This window comes from Vipera berus, assembly GCF_964194415.1.
Source record: "Vipera berus genome assembly, chromosome: 2".
NCBI lineage: Eukaryota > Metazoa > Chordata > Lepidosauria > Squamata > Viperidae > Vipera > Vipera berus.
The window spans coordinates 120,103,947-120,128,002 of NC_138203.1; the positions used below are offsets into that span (position 1 = coordinate 120,103,947).

General features: G+C 38.6%; 1 protein-coding gene across 4 annotated transcripts; it reads left to right on the forward strand.

Moving 5' to 3' along the window:
- Positions 1-220: 220 nt before the first annotated feature.
- On the forward strand, positions 221-23,428 carry RAVER1 (ribonucleoprotein, PTB binding 1). Of its 4 annotated transcripts, none has more exons than XM_081317217.1 (15): positions 221-453; positions 9,105-9,171; positions 11,381-11,850; positions 13,696-13,887; positions 14,354-14,483; positions 15,736-15,836; positions 16,323-16,409; positions 17,846-17,960; positions 18,747-18,976; positions 19,429-19,543; positions 19,812-19,954; positions 20,140-20,217; positions 20,681-20,806; positions 21,355-21,438; positions 21,549-23,428. In XM_081317217.1, the coding sequence occupies exons 1-15, from the start codon at positions 235-237 to the stop codon at positions 21,693-21,695; spliced, it is 2,304 nt and encodes a 767-aa protein (XP_081173343.1). In that variant the 5' UTR covers positions 221-234; the 3' UTR covers positions 21,696-23,428. The 4 variants fall into 4 exon arrangements, with proteins under 4 accessions (XP_081173343.1, XP_081173344.1, XP_081173345.1 ...); XM_081317218.1 differs by having other exon boundaries at positions 19,450-19,543; XM_081317219.1 differs by lacking the exon at positions 16,323-16,409.
- Positions 23,429-24,056: the final 628 nt, after the last annotated feature.

Consider the following 24,056-nt stretch of genomic DNA (forward strand, 5'->3'; position numbering starts at 1 on the left):
ACCCCTGCTTTATTCAGTACTGTGAAGAGTTAATTCACATTCAAGCCTCTCATTGGACAACCCATCTAACGGCTGTCCGGGAGGTGGGCGGGGAACTCCAGGACCAATGGGGGCCTGGCATGATACTGACGCCATTCTTTCCAACCTCCCTCTGCCGGCGGTGTTAGCTTGTGTGGTGGAGGTGGTGGTGGAGGAGGAGGAGGAGGAGGAGGAAGGGGGCAATTGCTTCCCAAGATGGCGGCGGTAGCGGCTTTTGGTGGGGTAGGTGACGGGGCAGCTGCCTCTTCTGGGTCGCTCTCAGGTCCAGATCCAGCCTCGGCCAACGCCCCTGAAGAGGTATTGCTGCCCTTGGAAGCGACCGAAATAGCGAGTCGCCTGGAAAGAAGCGCACGACAGTTCCGTAACCGACGCAAGGTGCTCATTCGCGGGCTGCCTGCCGATGTCGCCAACCAGGTAACCGAAGGGAAAGTGAACTGGGGCGTGGGGGGATGTTTGAAGGGGATCCGAGCCAACAAGCAGGTGAGAAGGTAAGGAAGAACAGCTGCTGCCGGCACTGATTCCTGATGGTACGTACTGTCCTGACGTGGACGGGAAAACAAAATAGACATATATATTTTTTTCTTTTTGGCGTTTTTTCCCTTATTTCTCTGGAGCAGTTGTGAACTCTAAACTCACTTTGCTGTATTTAACTTACAGCTTGTGATAAGCCGCAATAAATGTGTGACTTTTTTTTAGCGTGTTGCAAATGTGTGTGTTGCTTTTATTATACGGGTTTATTTAGGCTTGGCGGTGGATGTATGTGTGCATGTGTGCTGGTTTCTTTTCAGTTTGGTTTTAATAAAAGCTATTTTGTGTTTCATGTAATTGAAGTGTCAGTGATAAAATCATTGATCTTAGATCCAGCAATTCTTAGTTCTTGCCAGTATTATATAGTCTGTTTGCAAATCATGTCTTACTGCATACATGCAAACATATCTAAAAAAAACTTTTAAAAGGTGCAGTGCAAAATGTATTTGGTTATGGCATTTGAGAGTCCAAATATATGAATTAATCAAAACTTGTTTACAGTTATAGTTACTAATAATCACTGGTCAGTGATTGCAACTATGTATAGCTCACTTTTATATCTAGTTGGACTTTGTAAATGAACTGTGACACACCCACTCACACCCATTATACTTAGTATTTGTTTTTCCCCCCAGTTCTCTTTTCTTTTCTATGGCTCTATCCTCTAATTAAATAGCATGTGATGTATCTTCTGTGTGACCTTTTGTCCATATAACTGTGTAATAATAAATCTGCTGGCTTTTAGGGTAACAATAGACTATAGTTTTGGCAGCAAGCAAACTGATACATACCTGTTTTAACTGCTGCAGTCCAGAGAGTGGTAGAGAAATGTACTGCATTGCTTTTCATAGATACTTGAATGAGCTGAGATCACACAGTGAAGTTAAATCAGAAACAAAAGGAAGTAAAGAATTTACTAGACAAATGCTTATGCAGTACACTATATTATATGTTGCTGAAGGTTTTCTGTATGTACAATTAAACCAGTTGTGACAATCTTAACAAAAGACATGACACATGAAAGTACTTACTATACGGTAGTAGAAAATCACACAGGGAATGAGGAAAATAGAATACTGTAGAAGGAAGCAGTACATTTATAATAGGTCATTTTGACAAAGAACCAGAGAATTTAAATGGTGCTTCAGTGGCCAGGAAATAAAGCAAATACATTATTTTAATAACTTATATTTGGTTATACATTTCAGTATACAATTTGTGTGGAGTTCTCACAAGCAGCCAGTTAAAATTTTCCTCTGTAATAACTTTTCCCCCCCTTTTCAGCTAAGGAGATAGAACATCTTAAAACCTATATAAGGACAGCCAAAACCAAATATTGTATGGCTTAGAATTTTAAAAAGTAGACTGATTGAGAAATAAATAGACTCTTGAGATTCTACACAATCGTGTCAGAAGATTCCTAGCCCTTTCATTGAACTGAAATTGTAATGTCATGTGCTAGGATATCATCATCTATTTCGGGCTATTGGGAACAGCTGAGAACAAGAGGGTGGACCCAACCTTGTCAAGCAAAAGCAAATTTATAACCCCTTTTTATGTATAGTGATAATTAGTAATATGGCTTGTTTGGTTTGGGCTTAGAATATATGTAAACAAGACAGTGATTTATAATTTACGACTTAGGGAATATTAAGAAGTTATATGGTTAGGGAAAAAACTGGCTTAAGATGAGCAAACCCAGTCATAGAATTTACCTTTACTTTTTAGAAGAGATCATAGCTTGCAAAAAGATGGTGCATCATGTTTAGAATAGAATAGAATAATAACTTTATTGGCAATTTGAATGTACACTAATCGGCATACATTAAAATGAATTTTTGTTGCATTCAGCTCTCAAAGGGTCACCACCACCACATTACATAAATATGACAAAAATAAATACAGAATTAAGCACATGCCCACATATATGTCACAGAGAAACAACAGTATAGTTCGGGTTATGTATACATGTGCGTGGTAAGAAAAACGAATCTTGTGAGTTTACCAGAATACCAGGGAGTGAGCTTCCTATGATCTTCTCGGCTGTCCTTACCATTCTCTGTATGGACTTTCTATCTGAGGCACTGCTGCCACCAAACCAGATAGTGATGCAGTTTGTTAAAATGCTCTCAATCGTGCCTCTGTAAAAAGTGGCCAGGACAGAAGGAGAAAGATGTGCTTTCCTCATCCAATGCAGGAAATGCAGACGCTTCACTAAGGATGATGTATGGAGAGACCAATTCAGATTGTTAGTTATCTGCACCCCCAGATACTTAATACTGTTGACCACCTCTACAGCTGCATCCTTGATACTGAGTGGAATATTACAAACATAGGTAATTTCCAGTGCTTTCATGTTGATACTGAATAGCATAAAGGACAGCAATGAACCATTAGATCCTAACCACAGCAATTCTCTAGTGTTCTCCGTTAGCATTTTTAAAAAACCTAGAGGAGATCAACCCTGACTGCTCTTTAGAAGGCCAGATCCTGAAGTTGAAACTCAAATCCTTTGGCCACCTAATGAGAAGGAAGGACTCACTGGAGAAGAGCCTAATGGTGGGAAAGATTGAGGGCAATAGAAGAAGGGGACGACAGAGAATGAGGTGGCTGGATGGAGTCACTGAAGCAGTAGGCGTGAGCTTAGATGGACTCCAGAAGATGGTAGAGGACAGGAAGGCCTGGAGGAACGTTGTCCATGGAGTCGCGATGGGTCGGACACGAGTTCACAACTAACAACAACAACAAAATAATCCATGGCTGTTATGTTTATTTGAAGGACTGGTATAACCTTGCAGAATACTTCCAGCATTGTTGCTTAATCTCCTAATATTTGAATCTTTTTCTTTAGTGAAGAAGGGGTTTGCAGTGGATTGCCATTGAAATGCAGTTTATCAATGATTGGATTGGCCTGTGGTATATTCACATAGCTTAGCATTAAGAAACACTGCAACTTTCCCTTTCTGTTCCTTTTGTATGAATTCTGTTTCCCTCTCTTAGAGAGGCCTTCATGCTGAAAATAATATGTGGCTGCCCGGACACTAGTATTTTTCTCCTATGTTGTAAAAAAAAACCCCTTCTAATATACAAATATGTACTTAACAAAAGCCTGAAGTAGATTGCATACTAAATCAGTTGTAGGGAACTAGGTAAAGTGCTGATTTATTATATTTATCCTTTCTTTCAGAATGGCACTTAAACTAGCTACCCTTGTTTAATTTGTATTTGATTAATTGAAAGCATGTCTTTGTCTTCTAAATAAAGCATCAATTTTGTTTCATCCAGTCTGTTACTAGTTCAGGCTGTCTGTTATTAGTCCAGATACTGCTGTAGGACTGAACAGACTTCCTAGATTTCAATATTTGAGGGTTATAGCTACAAGTGGAAATGTAATGTTTGGATTCTAGTTTTACTCATTGAAAAATTAATAATAGAGTCTTGTCAGTTTTCCAAAGTTCCAAGCTACATTCAGTCACCAGAAATATGAGAAATTGTGACATGATAGCCTTTTAATGCTACCATATCTTTATTTTAAATTTGTGTACCACTGGACAAAATCTGCAGTTTATACAGCAAATATTTAGAAGTGATGATAAAATGCTGGCAGTGTGAAAGTAGTATTATGAGAACTAATTAAAACATTGCTCATAGATAAAATGAATCAGTTTGGTCAAGTACAATATATCCATTTCTCTCCATCCTATAATCCTAACAGTCTCCACAGTTGGTTTCTAGAGAACGGTTCTGATATTGCCAGGATAAGAGAAAGAGTATAGCTTGGGCTGTGCTTTGTGCCAAAAAGATCCAGAGGTTTCAATCTGAAATTCTCAAAAGGGCTGTTAGTATAGAGCAGGGGTAGGCAACCTCGGCTCTTTTATGACTCATGGACTTCAACTCCCAGAATTCCTGAGCCAGCATGGCTGGCTCAGGAATTCTGGGAGTTGAAGTCCATGAGTCATAAAAGAGCCGAGGTTGTCTACCCCTGGTATAGAGGGACCACTAGTCTGTCTTGTTTTTAAAATATTATAAATGTTTCTACTTTTCAGACAAACCATGTAGTTATCCATTCTATGAAACGTATTATCAAAAAATACCCAGTGTAAAATCATTTTACTGCATTTCTATCACAGAATATGACAAATAAAAGTTGTATTCAGAAAATAAGAGAGGAATGTGTTGTAGCAACATGTGGTATTAAACAAATTGTAGTTTACGTTGTAGCTTTATGCTCTCTCTCTTAGGAAAAAAAAATAATCCAGATGGTATTGGTGTAAATTTAGAACTAGACCTGATGAGTCATTCTTCTTTCCACATATAATATAGACCGAAGCCACTTTCCTTCCCCTCCCCTCCCTCCCCTCAGCAGAACCCCTGTGAAGTTGCCTTCTCCTTAGCTAACCTGAGGAGAAGCTGTATTGCTTGTAACTTTGCTGGGGGGAGGGGGAACAAAAGAAGTGGCAGACCACAAGGAAAACTGCACCCCTGTTTCCCATTCCGGTGTGTACTCAAGGGCCCATCCTTCCCAGGTGGAAGGGACCCACCCATTGATGGCTGGTGTGTGGGCCACGCCTGGAGGCAACTCTCCTCTGGGGGGCTGCTGGTGAGGAGGGGGCTGCGGGAGGAGGAGGCTCTGGGGCAACGGCACGTGAGCCCACAGAGAGGGCTCTGAGTGTCCCCCTCTGGCACGCGTGCCATAGGTTCACCACCACTGCCCTATCCTGTCAGTAGACATTCACATCACTCCCTTTTTCTTCACTCACCAACCACCGCCATTAAGAGATTTCATATTTGGTTCCAAAGCAGTCAGTTACTGCTCTCCTGTCATGCTTTGCCACCAACTGATTGGGGACAGGACCAAAGGGGAGGCAGGAAAGAGGGCGAGGATATGGTCCTTCCTTTTGCCAGTATACAAGTTTCTAGTGGCACTGAAGTGGCCACAACTTTGCTAAATTTCAGTCTTACAGTAATTGTGAGTCCAGTATTTTGGACACAATCTGTAAGTTAGCCCATTTGAGGTATGTTGACTCAAAAATTGTTGCTCTTATGGCACGGGTGTCAAACTCGCCACATCACGTGACGTGTCGCGAGATATCGTGACTTTTTGCATTGTCAGCAATGGGGTGGGCACGGCTTCAGTATGATGAAACCGGCCGATGGGCTGGCAGTTTGACACCCCTGCTCTATGGTGTCTAATTGAAGGCTACAAAATCTCAAACAGACTCAAGAGTTTCAGTAGTATATAAATAATTTTTACAGTTATATGGACAAACAATGTTAGATGATGCTTTTGTTTCTGGTTTAATTTTAAAACATAAACGTTTGTGCACTTCTTAAGATATGAGAGCCAGTTTGTTCTAGAAGTTAAGGCACAGGCTAGACCAGGGGTGTGAAACTGCTGGCCCGTGGGGTGGACACGTCACAATGAAACCGTGCCCGCCCCATTGCCAGGCAATGGGGAAAAAGTTCCAATACGTCACGCAACGTCACGAGTTTGACATGTCTGGGCTAAACACTGGAAGGCTGTCTAGTCCCACATTAGGCATGAAAACCATCTGGGTGACTTTGAACCAGTCACTTACACTCAGTCCAGTCTATTTTAGAGGATTCTTGTTGTGGAGAAAATAGGAGGAAGAAAGAATATTAGGTATGTTTGTTGTCTTGGATTATTTATAGAAATAAAAGGATAAAAATAAATATGCAACTAATTACATTCTCAAATGTGTTATAACTTCATTTGTATGCCACCTGTTCATGATACTTGGATTTGCTGTGTGAAATCTGTTGGTATAGCAATTACATTAAATAATGGATAATAAATTAATCTCTAAGATCCTTAAAAAGTCTGTTTGTGTTGGTATTTCTCATGGTATTTCAGTTTGTGTGACATGATAGGCATACTTATGAATTCTCTTTTTTTTAAAGAAATCTCCATAATTTTAGCAGAATCATTGGAAAGTTTGAGGAAACCATATTGCTCTGGAGAATATTAGAAAACAATGCAAACTCTTTGGCTTTTATCAAGAACAGATTATTAACCGTTTTAATTTAAGATAATATATTATTAAACATTGTGATAGGTGTTGATTAAATTGATGAGGAAACAGAGTAGAACAGGTGAGAAAATCTTAACCTAGGCAGGTTTAGGTTTGTTAAGAAGTGGCTATGTGTACGTGAGTGGTTATATAGCAATCTAATAGACAACTTTTAGGAACTGGGTCTAAAAGAAAGAGAAAAATGAATGCCTGGTCAAAGCCATAATTGCTAAATAAGGAAGTAGAAAAATTCAAAAACAGAATAGATGTGATGTGAAACAGGTGATGTTTGGTTAAAGCCAAGATAATTTATTTAAACTCCCAAATATTGATTTGGATAAAAGATATTGAAAAGATGAAGGGAACATAATTTGATAAGAATTTTTATTGTGAGGAATATCTTCTGTAGTTTATCTTATGAAATGCAGAATTCTGTACGTGTCTGCCTTGAGATGTTGTAAAAGGGCAAGTAAACCAAACTATGTTGATAATGACTAGTGAACCTTTGGGGGAAAATGCAGGAGAAAACATATTGGGAATACTGTACAAACTTAATTTGTAGCGATGTAAGGCTTTTTAAAAAGTATTCCTCTTTGGTGCAAAATATAGATTACCTTGGCTCAGAATACTGGAATTTTTGTCTACTTAAAGCTGGCAAGTTAGTCTTTAAATGGTAAGTGTACTAATGTGTTACTTTCCGCAGTGGCTTTAATTCTTCTACATTCTCTGGCCTAGAAACCAGGAGATTGTGATTGTCCAGCCTTAGGCCTGAAAACCAGCTGGGTGACCTTGGAACAATCACACTTTCTCAACCAACTCACTTCACAGAGTTGTTGTGGGGAAAATAAGAAAGAGGAGGGAGTATTAGATATGTTTGCTGCCTTGAGTTGTTGATATAATTAATAGAAGCAGGATATAAATAAAAATTCAAGGGTTTAATTAAGTGACAATCTATGGCCAAAGGAAGGATGGAAGTAGACATGAACCTCTGCCCTCTCTATAAAGGATATCTGGAGGTTCTGCAGGCATCTGTCAGATTGTTTTTTCTTGTATATCAGAAGGACTTTTAAGAAAGTAATCATTGAAGGCCTCTATAGGCAAGCTTTCTATGAAAAGCTCTATGAATTCATTGCAATTTTTTAAAAAAACAAACTTGCGATACTTGAAAAGACTTAAGAGTTTGGTTTTCTTTTGGTGAAAGCTTTCATGAAATGTGCATCTTATACCTTAATAAAACTGCAGTTATTCCATTTTCTCCAACATTAATTATTGCTGCATAAGACTATAATTCTAATGGCAAACAAACTTCTGTAATAAGTCAGTATTTACTTACCTAAACAGATAAAGAGGATGACCACAGACAGGCAAAAAAATAGTGGGAACGGGAAGGACTTCCAACTTCCTGTCAGATTCACTATTGACTTTGCTTGTGGGAAGGTAGCAGGGAATGTCGAAAATCACGGTCATATAACTGCAAGGACACTGCAGCAGTCACAGTAAATAAAACTGGTCTGAACATCATGGAAATTTCAATTTCACAAGAGTAATGAGTCCAAGATTTATTATGCATTCTAATTTATTTAATTTATTCTAATTTATTTATTTATTCTAATTAATTTATTATGCAATCACTAATTTTAGTGGATTTTAGATAACTTGATTCAAAAAGTGCTGCAATATAATTCAATGTTTGGACTAACCTAAGGGGATAAACAGACAAACACAATGATAGTTTTAATAGTATATAAAAGATAGAACTGTGTGTCTGTATCTGTTCTAGAAGCTAACAAATTTTGATTTGTCTGACATAAATAAATTCCAGTTTCGTGATGATACAGAAATGGTTTGTGATTTCCTTTTATACCTTCACAGTAAAAATAAACTTGAAACAATTGACCCTTGTAGTTTGGTTTGTGATCAGTTCATTTTATTTGTTTAGTATTTAATGTCAAATTATTAACAAAATATTGGTCAATTTGCATTTGAGTTTAATATTTACTTACATTATCTTAAAATATAATAGAATGATTAAAACAACTTCTTTTATAGCACATTTATTTGCTTTAGACATTGAGAATCCTAAAAACAAATGTATATGTGATGGCTGAGTCAGTAGTAAAATGCAGTCATAATTTCAACTTTGATCTAAATTGATAAAAAAATATAATTTCCCTCAGGTGTAGTGCTCTCTTTAATAAGAGATTGTTAACACATTTATGACTATTTGAATCACTGTGCTCTGTTAATCATTGTTTATCCAAATCTGTATGTATTTGGAAATAATCATTGTTCAAAGCACTGATTATGCTTTCACATAATTTCTGTTAAAATTGTGGCTATCATTCTCTGACATTTACTATAAATATGTTCGCAATAGTGCTCTGACTTGCAATTGTTCTGTAGATTTTTGAAAAGGGAGTAGAGTGATGTCAGGAAGTCATTTAATTGAAAATAAGCAATTCTTTCATGTTTTTGCCTCTGATTTATTTTGTTAATTTTATGCAGGAAATTCATGAACTTTTGAGTGATTATGAACTTAAGTACTGTTTTGTGGACAAATACAAAGGAACTGGTGAGTAAAATTGCATTTATAAAGTGCTTTGCTATGAATTGAGGGTGGGCTTTGTGTAACGCTTGATGGAGATGTAACAGTCTACTTGATGGACTTGCTTCTACTTCCTTAAATTCAAAAAGTAAATTCAGGACTAAAGCCCAATGTTAATGGGGAAAGGCTTGTCTAATATTTCATTTTTCTTGCTTGCGTATACTAATGTGATCATCTTGTGGTGTGTTTTAGTCGTCACAATCAGACAATGATTGTGATTTCTGAGATGGTATAGGTTCTCCTGCTTGAGTGGAGAGCTGGACTAGAAGACCTACAAGGTCCCTTTCAGCTTCTCCTCTCCTCTCCTCTCCTCTCCTCTCCTCTCCTCTCCTCTCCTCTCCTCTCCTCTCCTCTCCTCTCCTCTCCTCTCCTCTCTTAATTAATGAACCTTTATTGTCAAAGTACAACCATGTATACATTGAGATTAGCTGAGCCTCCCTTCGTCCTTCTCTTCTCTTCTCTTCTCTTCTCTTCTCTTCTCTTCTCTTCTCTTCTCTTCTCTTCTCTTCTCTTCTCTTCTCTTCTCTTCTCTTCTCCAGTTATGAACATTGAAGCCTGTTTGAGGTGGCAGTTGGAAAATTAGGAGCCAAAATGCTTTGAGGTCTTGTATGCTCAGTATGGAAAATATATTTGCTATAGAGTCTAGTATTTGTATGCATTAGAATATTTTCACAAACAGGGCTTGCGGCCAGCTCAAAAATTTGTTCCAATATTGTTGGGTCATTCGTTCCATTCTAACACTGGATTAGAATGTCATGGATAATATACCTGAATCTTACCATCCTAAAACAGAATACCCTATTGTTGAAATGGAGGATTTTAACAGCAGTTGCATTATGTTAAAAATTAGCTATTGGTAGTGGAATAGTATTTTTTAATATTGTCTGCTGTGCTCTCCCTAAAATTGAAAAAAACTACTGTGGTAAAGGAATGTTGTATTCTGCATTAATTTTTATCACTAAATTTAAAAAGCACTGTTCTCCCTCTCTGAAGCTGATTTATTTTGATACATTAAAATATTAGTTAGATCAGTGTAAAGCACGAATGCATGCATTTTCTGATGAAAAAAGTTTACTTGGTTATGACAAGCATTGAGGTACAGGGTAGGAACAAGCTATCAGTAGCCCCTGGCAGCTACTTTTTTAATCTACTTGCACTGCATTGGGATGCAGTTTCTGAGGTTAGTATTCTAAAAGAGCCTGTCTTTTGCCTTTCTGTAGATAAATTTAAAACTGCTTGATGGATATTTTCTTCCCAAAATAACAAAATATATATCTAGCTCTAAGGAAACTTCAGATTAAGATTCCTAATTTGTTGGTGTCCATAATTCTGTATCAATCAAAAACAAAATGTTGTACTAGAAATGTGCTTCAGATATGTTTAATATGGCAAATACATTATTGAAAAGTGCACAGGAAGATGAGCAGAGACTTGTCTCACTGGATTTTCATGATCCTAATTTTTTTTGCTTTGAAGTGCCTTCAAAATCCAGTATAAAGATAAACAATAGAGGAAAAAAACATGTATTTTTGCTTATATCAGAAAGGTCTTTGATAGAATAACTTGTAGGAAGTGAAGAATTTGACATCTGTGAATTAAAAAAACAGATTCTCTTATACATTGGCATTCTTCTCCTTTGAAAACTAGGGAAACATAAAGTGCTAGGAGAGAAGGAGAGAAAACAATCTTTAAAAATCCATGCCTAGCATAGTACAATGCTGACAGTTGATTTATGTTGTTGGTGTTTCTTTATTTTACAAAATAACAAGTATAAGGACAAGTCTTTACAAGAAGGCTACAGTCTGAAGTTATAAAATAGAGGCGGCAGATGAAAGTTCTCTAACACAATTGTCTTCTTGACATGAATCTGACCTTATTAGTATCTGATCCTTTACACTACCCTCATTTTCATAATCATGGAGAAGAGAATATAAGTATAAATAAAGAACTAGGGGGAGGGGGGGGAAGAAAAAAGAAGCCATGCCTGACAACTTTCTAAAGGTATTTATTGTACAGCCAGTATAGAAACACAAAGTGAATTTTTTCTGACTAGTTGACCAAGACCATTTTTTTATAATTCTGTAAATGTTCTGTCAGAAATCATTAAGAGAACTGTGCTTATAAGTTTGCTGTGGAGCATTTTGCCAATTGCCTTTATATCTCCCTTTTCTTGTAGCTTTCGTCACCTTATTGAATGGAGAACAGGCAGAATCGGCCATTAAGAAATTTCACTTGAGCAAGCTACGAGACAAGGAGATTACAGTACAACTACAACCCACAGATGCCCTCTTATGCATTGCCAATCTGCCCCACCTTTACACACAGCAGCAGTTTGAAGACCTGGTCCGACCATTTGGGAACTTAGAGCGTTGCTTCTTGGTATACAGTGAGAAAAGGGGACACTCGAAAGGTTATGGTTTTGTGGAATACATGAAAAAGGATTCAGCAGCCAGAGCAAAGTCTGACCTATTGGGCAAACAGCTGGGAACACGGACCCTGTATGTTCATTGGACAGATGTCAACCAATTGACTCTAGACCTTATTCACTCAAAATGCTTATGTGTAGATAAATTGCCCCACAATTATAATGATCTTGAAGAACTGAGGCAAACCTTCTCTGCCATTTGTCCTCCAACATTCTGTCAGGTAAGGATCTTAATCCTGGGGGAAAATAGGCTGCTTTTCTGGTGTCTACTATTGCAAGAACTGCACATAACTAGCTGACTCTCCACTATGTAGATCTCCTTTTCCCAAGTTGCTAGGTTGTCTGGCTTATCCCTTGTCAAGCTGTAATTAAATATGGATTGCTCTTACGAATGCAACAGAATGTACACCCTGTACAGTAAGGAAGCTAGCTTTTTCTCCTTGTCCCAATTTCTTAAACATCTGGAATTTTCTAAGCTTAAGGAAAATGCATATTTCTCAATATTAATAATTGAAAGTCTTTCTGCTCTAAATTTAGTGAGGACAGTTTACAAACTTCTTTCATGCAATTTGTGGAAACTTCCATTGCTTTATCAGATTTTGGCAGCAGTTTGTACAAGAATCAACAAAGAAATATGCATAATTTTCATGGAGAATATCTATTTGGTCACCAAGAGTTGGCAATGGCTTGTTGGCACGTAATTTAATTTAATGCACATTTATAGAATAACACTAAAAAGGGCCTGATATAATTTAAAGATCCCCACCTCAAAATCACCTTCTATATGTCAGGCCTGATATGTTTTTCAATGTTAAGAGGAGCCCAAAAATCACATGCCTTTGAGGTCCAACAGAACATATTGATATATGGGCAGGAGAGGTACATGTTAATGGATGGTGGTATTTCATAGAAGCCTAGTTGAGTGACTGTGGAAATTATAATTCCTTAGACTTTCCAGTTCTTAGCATTTGACTCCCCTTTTAAGGATTTCACCAAACAGTAGTTAGAAATGAATCCTTAAACCAGACATGTCAAACTTGTGACATCATGTGATGTTGCGCAACATATTGGGACAGTTTTGCCATTGCCGGCAATGGGGTGGACGCAGCTTCCGCATGACGCATCTGGCCCGCGGGCCAGCAGTTTGACACCCCTGCCTTAAACAGATTCATTTTTGAAGGATGCCATGGATTCTGCAGTTTTGTTTCCCTTTAATTGGTTTATATTTGCCAAGCAACTTTTGAACAGATACTGTTATTGGGGTTACCCTGTGGTCACCTAATAATAACAATATGGACAAAATCTGCTACATAAATAACCTGACTAGGGATGAACTTACATGTTATGTCATAAACCATGGTTTACAAGTCACATAACATGAACCAGAATGAAAGAAGCCACTGTTTATTTGAATGACTGGTACAAAACATTCTGGTTGCATTATTGTTGGTATGAAAGTTCAATAAAAAAACTATTGGGGATTTTGCTTAGGCACTTACATATAAAAAGATAAGCATTTTTTATGTGCATAATGCTTCCATTGACACAGCACTTAAATTAGTTATAGCCCTTGTGTAATTTCAGTAGCAAATTTTAAAAAAAACCAAAGGTGAAAAAGGTGAAAGACACAGTAGTCTAGTTCAGATGCAATTTCATTTCTTTGCAATGTTTTGCTTAATATTTTATTTAAACAAAATACATGTCTTCTGGGGAATGTTCTGATTGCACTAGAGATTTTTGCAGTGAGGAAGAAGTCAGTTGCAAAACCCAAAAGACAGGAAAGTCTGACTTATCTCTCTAGCCTCCATTTTTCAGAACATATGGTTTTTTTATATTTATATTAATTTTATTTATATTCAACTGTCTGATCCTCTGGCTGGGTGCAGACAGTGTGCTCAGCCAAAAACAAAGTAATGTAAACAATATTATAGCTTAATGAAACATGTAAAGTAAGCCCATTTATATTTCCCAACTAATTCAGGAAGACTTGCCGATTCCATTTAAAACATGAAGTAACTACGTAGGTCATTTTCATAGCGCTGTTTCCCCCCTCCCCTTTCACACAGCTGGCATGTGGTCAGGATGGGCAGCTGAAAGGCTTTGCAGTCCTGGAATATGAGTCAACTGAGATAGCAGAGATGGTTCAGCAGGCTACCAATGGCTTTCTACTTGCTGGGAACCACATCAGAGTCTCTTTCTGTGCTCCGGGCCCTCCTGGACGAAGTATGCTAGCTGCTCTGATAGCTGCCCAGGCAACAGTAAGTCTCAGCTTGCAGTACTGATTCTGTTTATAATTTGTCTCTTGCTAATCAATGCCATATGTCACGCACTGTTATTTTAATAATTTCATTTGGCCTGGAGCAAGCTATGCATCTTGGAGAATGACATACCATTGTAGTTTAACAAACACTCCTTTCCATCACTTGTCTTTTAGTCTTTATAGATGTCATCTGTATTATCCAATATTTTGATTACCATATTTCCAGTCACCCCTCAAGAGGTAACACAAAATACCGGTATATCTTGCAGGAACTAGAAGTTTTTTCCATTGGTTAAAATAACCAAAAAAATAATAATGGACTAATGCTTCACATTGCTGTAATCATTAAATCCTCAACTTGTACATGGATGCCCTCTTCCTGCATATAAGAGCCACGAATGCTACATCTCTTTCTCTGTCAAAGAATCCAGATACCTTTTTGATTCTGCTGTTATCTTTTTCAGGCGCTTAACCGTGGGAAAGGGCTTCTACCTGAACCCAATCTTCTTCAGATTCTGAACAGCCTGGGGAATCCTTCATCTCTCCAACTCTTACTCAACCCCCTACTTCATGGAGCCCTTGGAGGAAAGCAAGGCAAGTTCAGATAAAGAATTCTGAGTCTGAAAGCTACTTCCAGGCTTGACCAATGTGATATTTAAAAGCTTCCAGCCTACAAGCCCATTGATAATACTTGATTTCCTCTCAATATCTGAGTTAGAAAAGCAGTATGGTATAAATACTTCATACTTAGAAGCTAGGCTTGGTTTCTGACGTTCTAAACCAGGGGTGTCAAACTGCCGGCCCATGGGCGAGTTACATCATGCAGAAGCCGTGCAAAAAAAGTTGTGATACATTGCAATGCATCATGTAATGCGGCGAGTTTGACACCCGTTTTCTAAACCAGGGCTTTTCAACCTTTTCACCCATTGTACCACTTTTAAGATATGGCAGCATCTGAGTACCACCAGTCGCCTAGCAAGGTGTCAAAAACTTGATGACAAAAAAAAGGAAAAAAAGTGATGAAGTACAGGTAGTCCTCGACTTGCAACAGTTCGCTTAGTGACTGTTCAAAGTTACAATGGCACTGAAAAAAGTGCCCCCCAAGCCACAGGGGAGCAAGACACCTGCCTGCCTGCCCGGCGGCGCTCTTCCTCCTGTCTGAGGTTTTCATTGTTGTGAGCATTTCTGTTGAGGATTGGGTGGGGGGTGTTTGGTTTTTATTCCCCCCCCCCTCTGCTGGGTGGTTGCAGCAGGTTTTGGTCACTTCACATGACCCTGGGACACTGTGACCATCATAAATATGAATCAGTTGCCAAGCATCTGAATGTAAATCACAAGACCCTGGAGATCTTGGATGGTCACGTACCACCTGCCAGGTGCCAATGTTCCACAGGTGGTACCCATGCCACTGGTTGAAAAGCCCTGTTCTAAACTAACTAGTAACGTAGCTTAGAAAAGTGAAGCATGGGTTATGCGATAACAGCACTTTTGTGAAGCATTCCAGTCCTTCCTAGACTTAGTAGGTTAAGCCATTCTTTCTTCTAATGTATACGTTTTTCATTTTTTTAGACAAAGACAAAATATTACTAAAACTCTTTGTTAGGCTGCCCAGTGATTGTGCCAATCAATCAATGTGCTAATGCTATCAGGCAATAACATTAAGAGAAACATTTTGAAAAAAAAAGCCCTTCAAATTCAGTCATCAAAAGCCCAATTCAATACGATACGAGCCTCCAATGAGTAAGAATTTCGAAATTTGTTTTATCTCATACTTTTTGCAATATTAGTAGGCTGCCCTGCCACTTTTCCTAATAGGATGAATTAAACTATATTGATTTTCTTTCAGGAATCCTTGGAGCACCACCAGCAGTATCTCTTCTAACCAACCCAGCTCTGTTCACAGCTCAACTTCAGCTGGCACTCCAGAATCAAACACAAGCACAGCAGGTGACTTGTTCTCCAAGGATACAAGTAGAAAAAGAGTGTTAATTTTTTGTCAAGGAATGATTGCTGTACATAGCTGCTTATCCCACCATTCAGATAAAACAAAATCAAGCACAGAATATATCCTTTCTTTGTCTAAAGTACTCATGCATATGTGTGACTCAGTTCTTCCTCAGAGTTACTTTTGTAGTTGGAAGTACATTGTGTGTATGTGTGCATATAACCAAACTTTATAGTGGTCATTTAACCTTTCAAATCAAAGCAATCTAGTATGTTCAGCAACTGGAACTACGTTTTGCTGTTAGTGTAGAATACAGCAGTTTGCATTATTGCATCTGGTGATAGAAATGTCCTTAGGCACTTGCATATATGCATAGAAAAAGTGCAGTGTAAGCTTTGCTTTCTAACTATCTCTTTCTCAATAGCTTTCCTAGCTTTTAGTTATTTCTAAATTTCTTATTTCTGGTCTTTCTGTGCTTTCTGCTCCAGAAGGCATTTCTTGGAAACTTGCTCTTAGTCCAAAACCAGGTCTGGGCACAACTCCTGCAGAACAAGGAAAACCAGGCCATATTCCATGTGAGTGCAAGGCTTGGTCTCTGTGTGGAAATATGCTGATTGTGTGCACATGTGTGCAGTGTTTGTGCTCAGTGAAAGGTGCACTGCAGTGACTATTTTCCAGCCTTTCTCATACCGTGTAGGATTAAGTAACTAGCATGTTTTCTTGCCATAACTTTGTGCAAGTCTTTAATACAAGCCCACTATGGATCCTCAGAAAGAAAAGGATGCTAAAGAGATCTTAATTCAGTATGTAGGTTTACTTTATTATCTGTGTATCTCTTTGAGTGCAGCTTTGTGTACTCAGAATTGGGTACTTTTTGATTCTGGAGATGATAGATTTTGTCCTGTCAGTTAGCTGAACCGATGAGACATTGTGTATTTTATAAATCATATACAAATAAGATCTAACTTCTATATATGGGCAGTTGTTTCAGAAAAATGTAGTATTTTTCCCCATTCTTATTAAGGGATGAGAAGTTTTTTTTTAAAAATTTCAGACATAAAAATATCTGACCTGTTTAATACATTTCTATTTCCAAGAGCCTCCTGGTAGTATTACAATTAATGGGATTAATCCAATTGGATTTAAGATGCATCTCTGTGTTTTTCTTCATATTCTAGCTTCCCTAGAAATTGACTGCCTCTGTGGGCTCATATTCTGTATTTAGCACTTTGGGTTTTCAGAAATGGAATTTCTAGGTTTTGCCTACAATTATAAATAGAAGAAACCTGGGCAAATGCCTGATAAAATATGCAGTAGTTTGGGGTGAAATTGTAAGGAAGTTAATTAGCCTTTCCTCTTGTGGCTTTACATATGGCTAATACTCTTGATATTGTACCTCAGTTACAAGAGGATTGCAAGGATCTAGATACAGTTTTCAGTTTGCTTTGAGGTAGAAAACACCTATTATAGCAATGGAAGGAAATGGCAATCAGAACTTTTGGAACTAACTTTGTCTGTGTGCCTGTCAAAAAATTGATTGGTACTGCAGTTCAGCCTTTCGAAGTAGTAAAAAAAGTGAGATGCTAAACTAACCACTTGTGCTGTGGAATCTTGTCTGTTTAGATCCCGTTTAAATCCTGTAATTTAGACTGTTAGTGGCAGCTAAACTCAGTCAAGGTCTTTCACTTTACAAAGGGATTAAAATTTTAAATGGATATATCAAAGTCATCAGGACACTTACTTCCTCCAAGTATTCTGTTTTTCAAAACTTATAGAGACGTATTAGCACTCCTCTGCCAGATGTTTTACATGATATGTAAGGATCCAGTTTCTGGCTCTCTCATAGACCATCCCAGGTCACTTGAAGTATACGTGGCTATATTTCTTTCACTTAGTTCACCTTGCTTGACATTAGCTGCTTGTGGCAGGCTTATAGTTTGGTCTTGCATGTTTTTTTAGGCATGTATGTATCCTTTAATCTCAGTTGTTGAAGCCTCTGACTTGTTTGCAGAAACCTGGAATCTTGGGAGAGTCTCCTCATGGTTCCTTGCAGCACAATCCTATGGGGATGTCAAACCCTCCAGCTTCTCAGGCCGGAAATCAGTTATTAGGTGACATGTCCTCAGGTAAGTGCTTAGTTATAGATGCCCTAATAAGAAACCTTCCAATCTGTAGGCTTTAAGTAGGGGTGGGGTTTCTAGTAGAAGTTGAGAAAGTGTTCTTGGATTCTCGATAAACAGAAAGATGTAGATTGCAGAAGATTCCTGCAGTCTCATAGCAATTGTCTTATAGCAAGCTGTTGGAATGCTTCATTTTCTCACTCAGCTAACTTTTCATTTGCCTAACTGAAAGGAAACTTATTTGAGTTGAGCAGATTGTGGTAAGATGTCCTTCAGATGGAAATTGATATTTTTGTTTTGATTTTTGCCCTGGATTTCAGTATAGCGCTTGCTGCTCTTCTCAGAAACTTGGTGAAAGTTCTATTGGTGGGAGTTCTATATCTGCTATAGTTCTGTAAATCCCTGCTCTTTCTGTCTCCCGACTGTCTGAAAAAGAATATTGTGCTGAGTACAGGTAGTAGACTACGAATACAAACAAACATTTATGGCACTTTTTTAGCCTTAAAAGGTGAATAGATTATGACTGGAAATATACTTTTATTTGTGGCCATGTAGAACTGAGGTTTTTCTATTACTTATATATCTGTATTGGCAAGCTGCCGAGGAATTCTTGAATAACCTTTGGAGCCTCTATTTCTAAAGATGTTTATTAAGACTGGGGGATATCAAGGTTTGCTATTAAATGCTCCTTAAAATGCTGCCCATCAAATGGTGATCATTTGTTCAGTAAATAAACCTAATTCTGATAGCTAGCATTTGGATATACTCTTTACCGGATTCATGTTTTCCCAGGTGGTTCTTTGCCAGCTGATGTTTCCCCAGGACCTGTGAAATCTCCTGTCTTGCCATCTTTCCTGGGACCATTGGCAATGGAGAGGGAGAATGCTGCAATGGGAACTCAGGCACCCCAACTGACTTCACCTGGCCTACAGGGTCTCACTACTTCCATTTTGGGATCTATGATCAGTGGGCTTCAGAAACCCTCCGATAACAGATCAGACAATGGTCCTCATTTAGCTAATGTAAGTTGGGCCATCAAGTTTAACATTCAGCACCTGTCTATGTTAGTGAAAATCTGAGCATTTATTTAATGGTATAATTTTATCATTATTTATTGTAGTCATTTAGAAGTACGACAAACAAGAAACACTTTTTTTTGTGATAGAGCTCTTTGCCCAGTGCACTGGCTAATGCTCCCCTTTCCTTTTTATCCCTAATGCTTGCAGATCTAATTTCATTAAGGATTCTTTGCTTTATTTTGCTTTTATAGTTATGATGCTTGCAGACATTAAACTCTGAATGCAAAATAACTGCTTTCATACAATAATTTATAGAGCTGGAATTAAAGGTAACTGCCTAGTTTTTTTAATTACTAAAAATTTGGAGATTTTATCTGCTGCTACTTAGGTAATTAAACCAGGGCCAGACTTAAGTGACTTGCCTTAACTGAAGTAAACTACATTCAGCAGTCCAGGACTTGCAATTTTCCTTTCAGGTTTCTCTCCTAGGAGAGCCGCCGAAAGACTTCAAGATTCCTCTCAATCCATATCTAAATCTGCACAGCCTTCTGCCTAGGAGTAAAGTTGGAGGTAAGCAGCAATTGGCAGGAAGGGTAACCAAGGGAAAATATTTCCTCCCCAATTAAAATCATGTTCAGCCAATATTTTTTTTTAAAAAAAGGTAGGAATTTTGGATGTGGCAGTTCCCAATTTTTGAAGGATGCCAAGTGGGAGAAGACTGTTCTAATACTTTCAACAGGGGTGCTTACCTTACATAGTACAAATATTCTCCCATGTAGTCCTGCATTTAATTTAAAGGAATTGTAGTCTCATTATTGCATATTCACTTTCCTTGCAGGTGGAAATAATAAAACATTCAGCCCGAAGTCTGGTGTACTTGGCAATGCTTCCAATCCTAGAATGCAGCAGGCATCCATGTCTGATCTTCTCCTGCCCTCATCTAGTCAATCAGAAGATAATTCTGCATTTGACTATCAGCCTGTGAGTATTAGTAAATTATTTGTGATTATCTAAGTTGGAAAAGGGGGAAGACACGTAGGCATGCATAGGTTTTTGATTTTTATTGGTGAGCATATAAAATATTAGGTGAATGTTTCAGGGCCATACTTGTCTTAATGGTGGCAAAATTTTCTTGAAAAGATCTGTTCTCTCTCTTATTTCAAAAGGACTTGGTATCACGAACATATCCCCAGGCCAGAGAGACAGCATCCCAGCTAAGTGTATTTACACATAAGAAGCAAAAGGTAAAAATTAATTGAATGAAAACTGTCCAGTAGTTAAAATGGACCAGATTTTAGGGAGCTCCTAAGAAGATGCCCATTTCTGTATCTGTTCCTTCTACTACACCTGTTCCTTGTGTAACCAAATGGCACCATTCTGTATATGAGGGGGAAATAGCAGCAGTATTGGCCAGAGATGTGCATAGATCTAACACCAATATGTGCATAATGATATATATTAGGAAATATTTAAGAGGAAGCCATTATTAGCTAGAATGGAGAAGGAGCAGAGGAATGGGTGAGAAGGAAAGTGTAAGGAGTACACTGGAAAAGTATTGATCAGGAACACAGCAAGAATGTTCCACTTTAAGTCCTGTGTCTGATTTCAGTCAGTGAAAATCAACAAGTTTGTACTTACATAATTCCTAAATATTGAAATATGAGAGTGTGCGTGCAAGCAGCTAAAACAACCCAATTTCTCTTTCAGGTCTCATCTCCTGGGTTTGAGCAAAACCATCTAGGAGCTCCATTGCCCCCATTCTATGCAGGGTCGCCAACCTCATATTTCACAAGTGGCCTTCAAGCTGGACTCAGACAAAGCAACCTGAACAAAGTAATTTTTTATCATTAAAGTAGTTTGAAGTTCATGTACAAATTAGCTTTGGATAGCTTTCAATATCATATTGCAGTTGTTTGCATATTGCTCCAAGGTTACTTCAAAACATCAGGACCACCCACCCAAAGTTTCTTTCTTATGCAGTTGTTTCTCTGGACAGCACAACGTTTGACTACCAGTTGCCTGGCTTGACAATAATCTGCTTGTCTTTGTGTTTACACCTGTCTTACAAAAACAGCTTCAAATACAACTAGTAAGGGATACAGTTGCTGTAAAAAGAAAGTATTCACACAGTGGAATATTTGATGTTAAGATTTGTTTAATTAGATGAAAGGTTTGGCAGACTATTGTGAGATTGTGTGGGACAGCTGGAATCCAGACTACACATTTACTTATTTTTGTGTGCCTCCAGAATTGTTTCAGGGGACTTTCTCCAATAGCACCTATGCCTCTCTCCCCAACTTACATATACCTTACCTGAGCAAGGTGTCAGAAACCTTTCAATGAAATCAAATGTTGGTTTGATTCTTTCCTTATCTTTCAAGGCTATTGGGATGCCACCAATGGGCACAGGAGAGAATACCCTTGGATTAGGACCAACTAGCCCTTCCCATAGTAGCTACTCAAAGGTGAGATGATTCAACCCAGAAGGAATTCTGAAACTTGGAGGTCCTCCTGAACTTGTCATTCCCCTGCCCTGCTCCTCTCCTTCCTTACTTTGTTTGTCTTTCTTTTGCAGACTCCCATTGGAGGCCAGAAGCGAGCTTTTTCTCACCTGCTACCCTCTCCAGAGCCTAGTCCAGAAGGCAGCTATATCGGCCAGCATTCTCAGGGCCTGGGAGGGCACTACGCAGACTCCTATTTAAAGCGAAAGAGGATATTTTAATCCATTTCTTAGTGAAGCACACTTCTTATCCTCCCTAGCCCCAGTGTGTACATTGTTTGTGAAAATATTTTTACTGTTTTATTTTAATGTTTTTAAAATGCTTGTGTGTAAAAAAAAAACAACCCACCATACCTTTATGCTTCTAAGACCATCTACAGTCTGTTGTGGACATTGAAGATGAGCCTTGGATGTTTGCTCCCAAAGAGCACTGCATTTTCCCAGGTGAAGCTATATGAACAAATATGTGATGCTTTGCCAAACTCTAGTCAGCTGGACCAAAATCATACTGGGTTTTTCCCACATTGCTTCTTACTCTACAATTCAGATTGGAGTCTTCTTCTTGAAAGAGCCATGCCTTCTAAAGAGATACAAGTTCCTGCCTTTAGACTCCTAACAAAGGCATGTGTCCTCTAGATGCTTCACAGTACAGTGGAGTAAATTGTGCTGAGGAAGGTGGTGATGCATGCTTTTTGTCCACTGGGAAACAAAGTTCCAAATAACTGCAGACTATCACATTCACACTCCTGGAGTATTCAGGTTGAACTGAGTCTTTATTTTTCTCTACAAGTTTTTTTTCATTGGTTTCTTTTTAAAGTATACGTCTATTTTGATTTTGTACATATTTGTAAATTCCCTTTTTAAAAAAAATCTGGGCTTTTAGTTGCTTCTTATTATATTAGCTTAGAAACATTGGATCTTGGGAGTTACATCCAAGTCATCTTGAATAATGCTTTTTTTTTAAGTTACTGTCCTCTTAGGTGTAGTAGTTTTTAGTCTAGACCAATTTCTTTATGGGATACAAATGATTTTCTTCAGTGTGTTGTTTTCTATTTTGACCATTATCTTAATGCTAATCCTGTGATCTGATATATTTTAAACAAAACTTTTGTGGCCGGGACAATCTTTGGGCATTGCTTTCTAGAGTGACTTGTTTTCTTGCAATGACACTCCTTAGTGACACATCTGAATTTTTGATAGAATCCAGCTTTTTATATGGTAGTTGGAATCTTTATGCTGTGTTAAGGGAGGATAGATAGAAAGCACAACCTCCTCCAACCAGAGCGGTTTGGGCAAGATCCAGGTTTAAACTGTTAACGAAGAAGAGCCCAACCAGTTCCTTAAGCCAGTTTAGATTCAGGATAGGCAATATTGTCCACTCTCAGAGGAGACCTATATAGGGTTCATTTTGAGAGAGTGGGAGTCTGTGGCCTTCTCCCCAAGGGATCTACAGTTCTGCTTTGATATAATGAAGTATTTCTGTTTCATAAATATGCTACAATATTTCTACTATAGATACTGGCTGGTTTACTGTATTTGTCGCTGGATTTGAAATCCATCATCAGCGGGATACCAACTTTCTAAAGTAAAGCTATATTTATATCAAACTTCATCTGTTGCATTATTCATTGAGAATGTGCTACAAAATAATGCTTGGTTGAAAGAAACTTGTGCACCATATATGTATCTGGATCTAGAACTGCCTTACAAGAAAAATAATACATACGAATAGCGTTTTGTCAAATTTGTGCACACACACAAAAAGCAGACCTTTTTTTAACACCCCAGAGGTTGAAAAGAATATTAAATATCACTGGTGAATTTTATTTTATTTTTTGTTTTCTTGCAACTTGTCTGATGGATGGACTCATAAATTTCAACAGTAACAGTATTTCTGTTATTAAGGTATCTTTTGAGTTACATATATTAATAAAACTCATGTCTGCAACCTTCAACTGGGTGAAATGTTGCATCATAGAGCAAAACCTTTTCAACCAAGGTATCTCAAATGGGCTAATTTACAGAATGCCAGGACCCCTTGCTCCCAAGGCAATGAAATTTGGGGAAATTGTGGTTGCCTCAGCATTACCAGGTTGCTGCTTCTGAGCTGCTGCTGCACTGCTGTAGCCACATGATCCTCATTTTTGGCATTTCCCAACATTTTCCTGGTCACTAGCTCACTAGGGCTGCCCCTGAGGACCACTCGGAGGCTTCAGCTGGTGCAGAATGCAGCCGCGCGAGTTGTGATGGGAGTCTCCCGATACTCCCATGTAACACCTCTTCTCCGTGAGCTGCATTGGCTTCCGGTTGCCCTCCGGGTGAGATTCAAGGTGCTGGTGATGACCTATAAAGCCCTAAATGGCATGGGCCCGGATTATCTAAGGGAGCACCTGCTGCCAGCGTCAATTTCCCATCGTCCTGTGCGCTCCCACAGGGAGGGCCTCCTCAGGGTACCACCGGTCAAGGATTGCCGACGGGCGATCCACAGGGGGAGGGCGTTCTCTGTGGGCGCGCCTGTCCTATGGAATCAACTGCCAACGGAACTCCGGACTGCCCCCGACCTTCGTTCATTTCGCCGGGACC

Excerpts from the sequence above, each read along its gene's own strand:
- RAVER1 (XM_081317217.1), top strand. The coding sequence starts at position 235 with ATGGCGGCGGTAGCGGCTTTTGGTGGGGTAGGTGACGGGGCAGCTGCC. Across the intron at positions 13,888-14,353 it reads TGATAGCTGCCCAGGCAACA|GCGCTTAACCGTGGGAAAGG; the intron begins GTAAGTCTCAGC and ends TATCTTTTTCAG. Across the intron at positions 20,218-20,680 it reads TTACACATAAGAAGCAAAAG|GTCTCATCTCCTGGGTTTGA; the intron begins GTAAAAATTAAT and ends TTTCTCTTTCAG.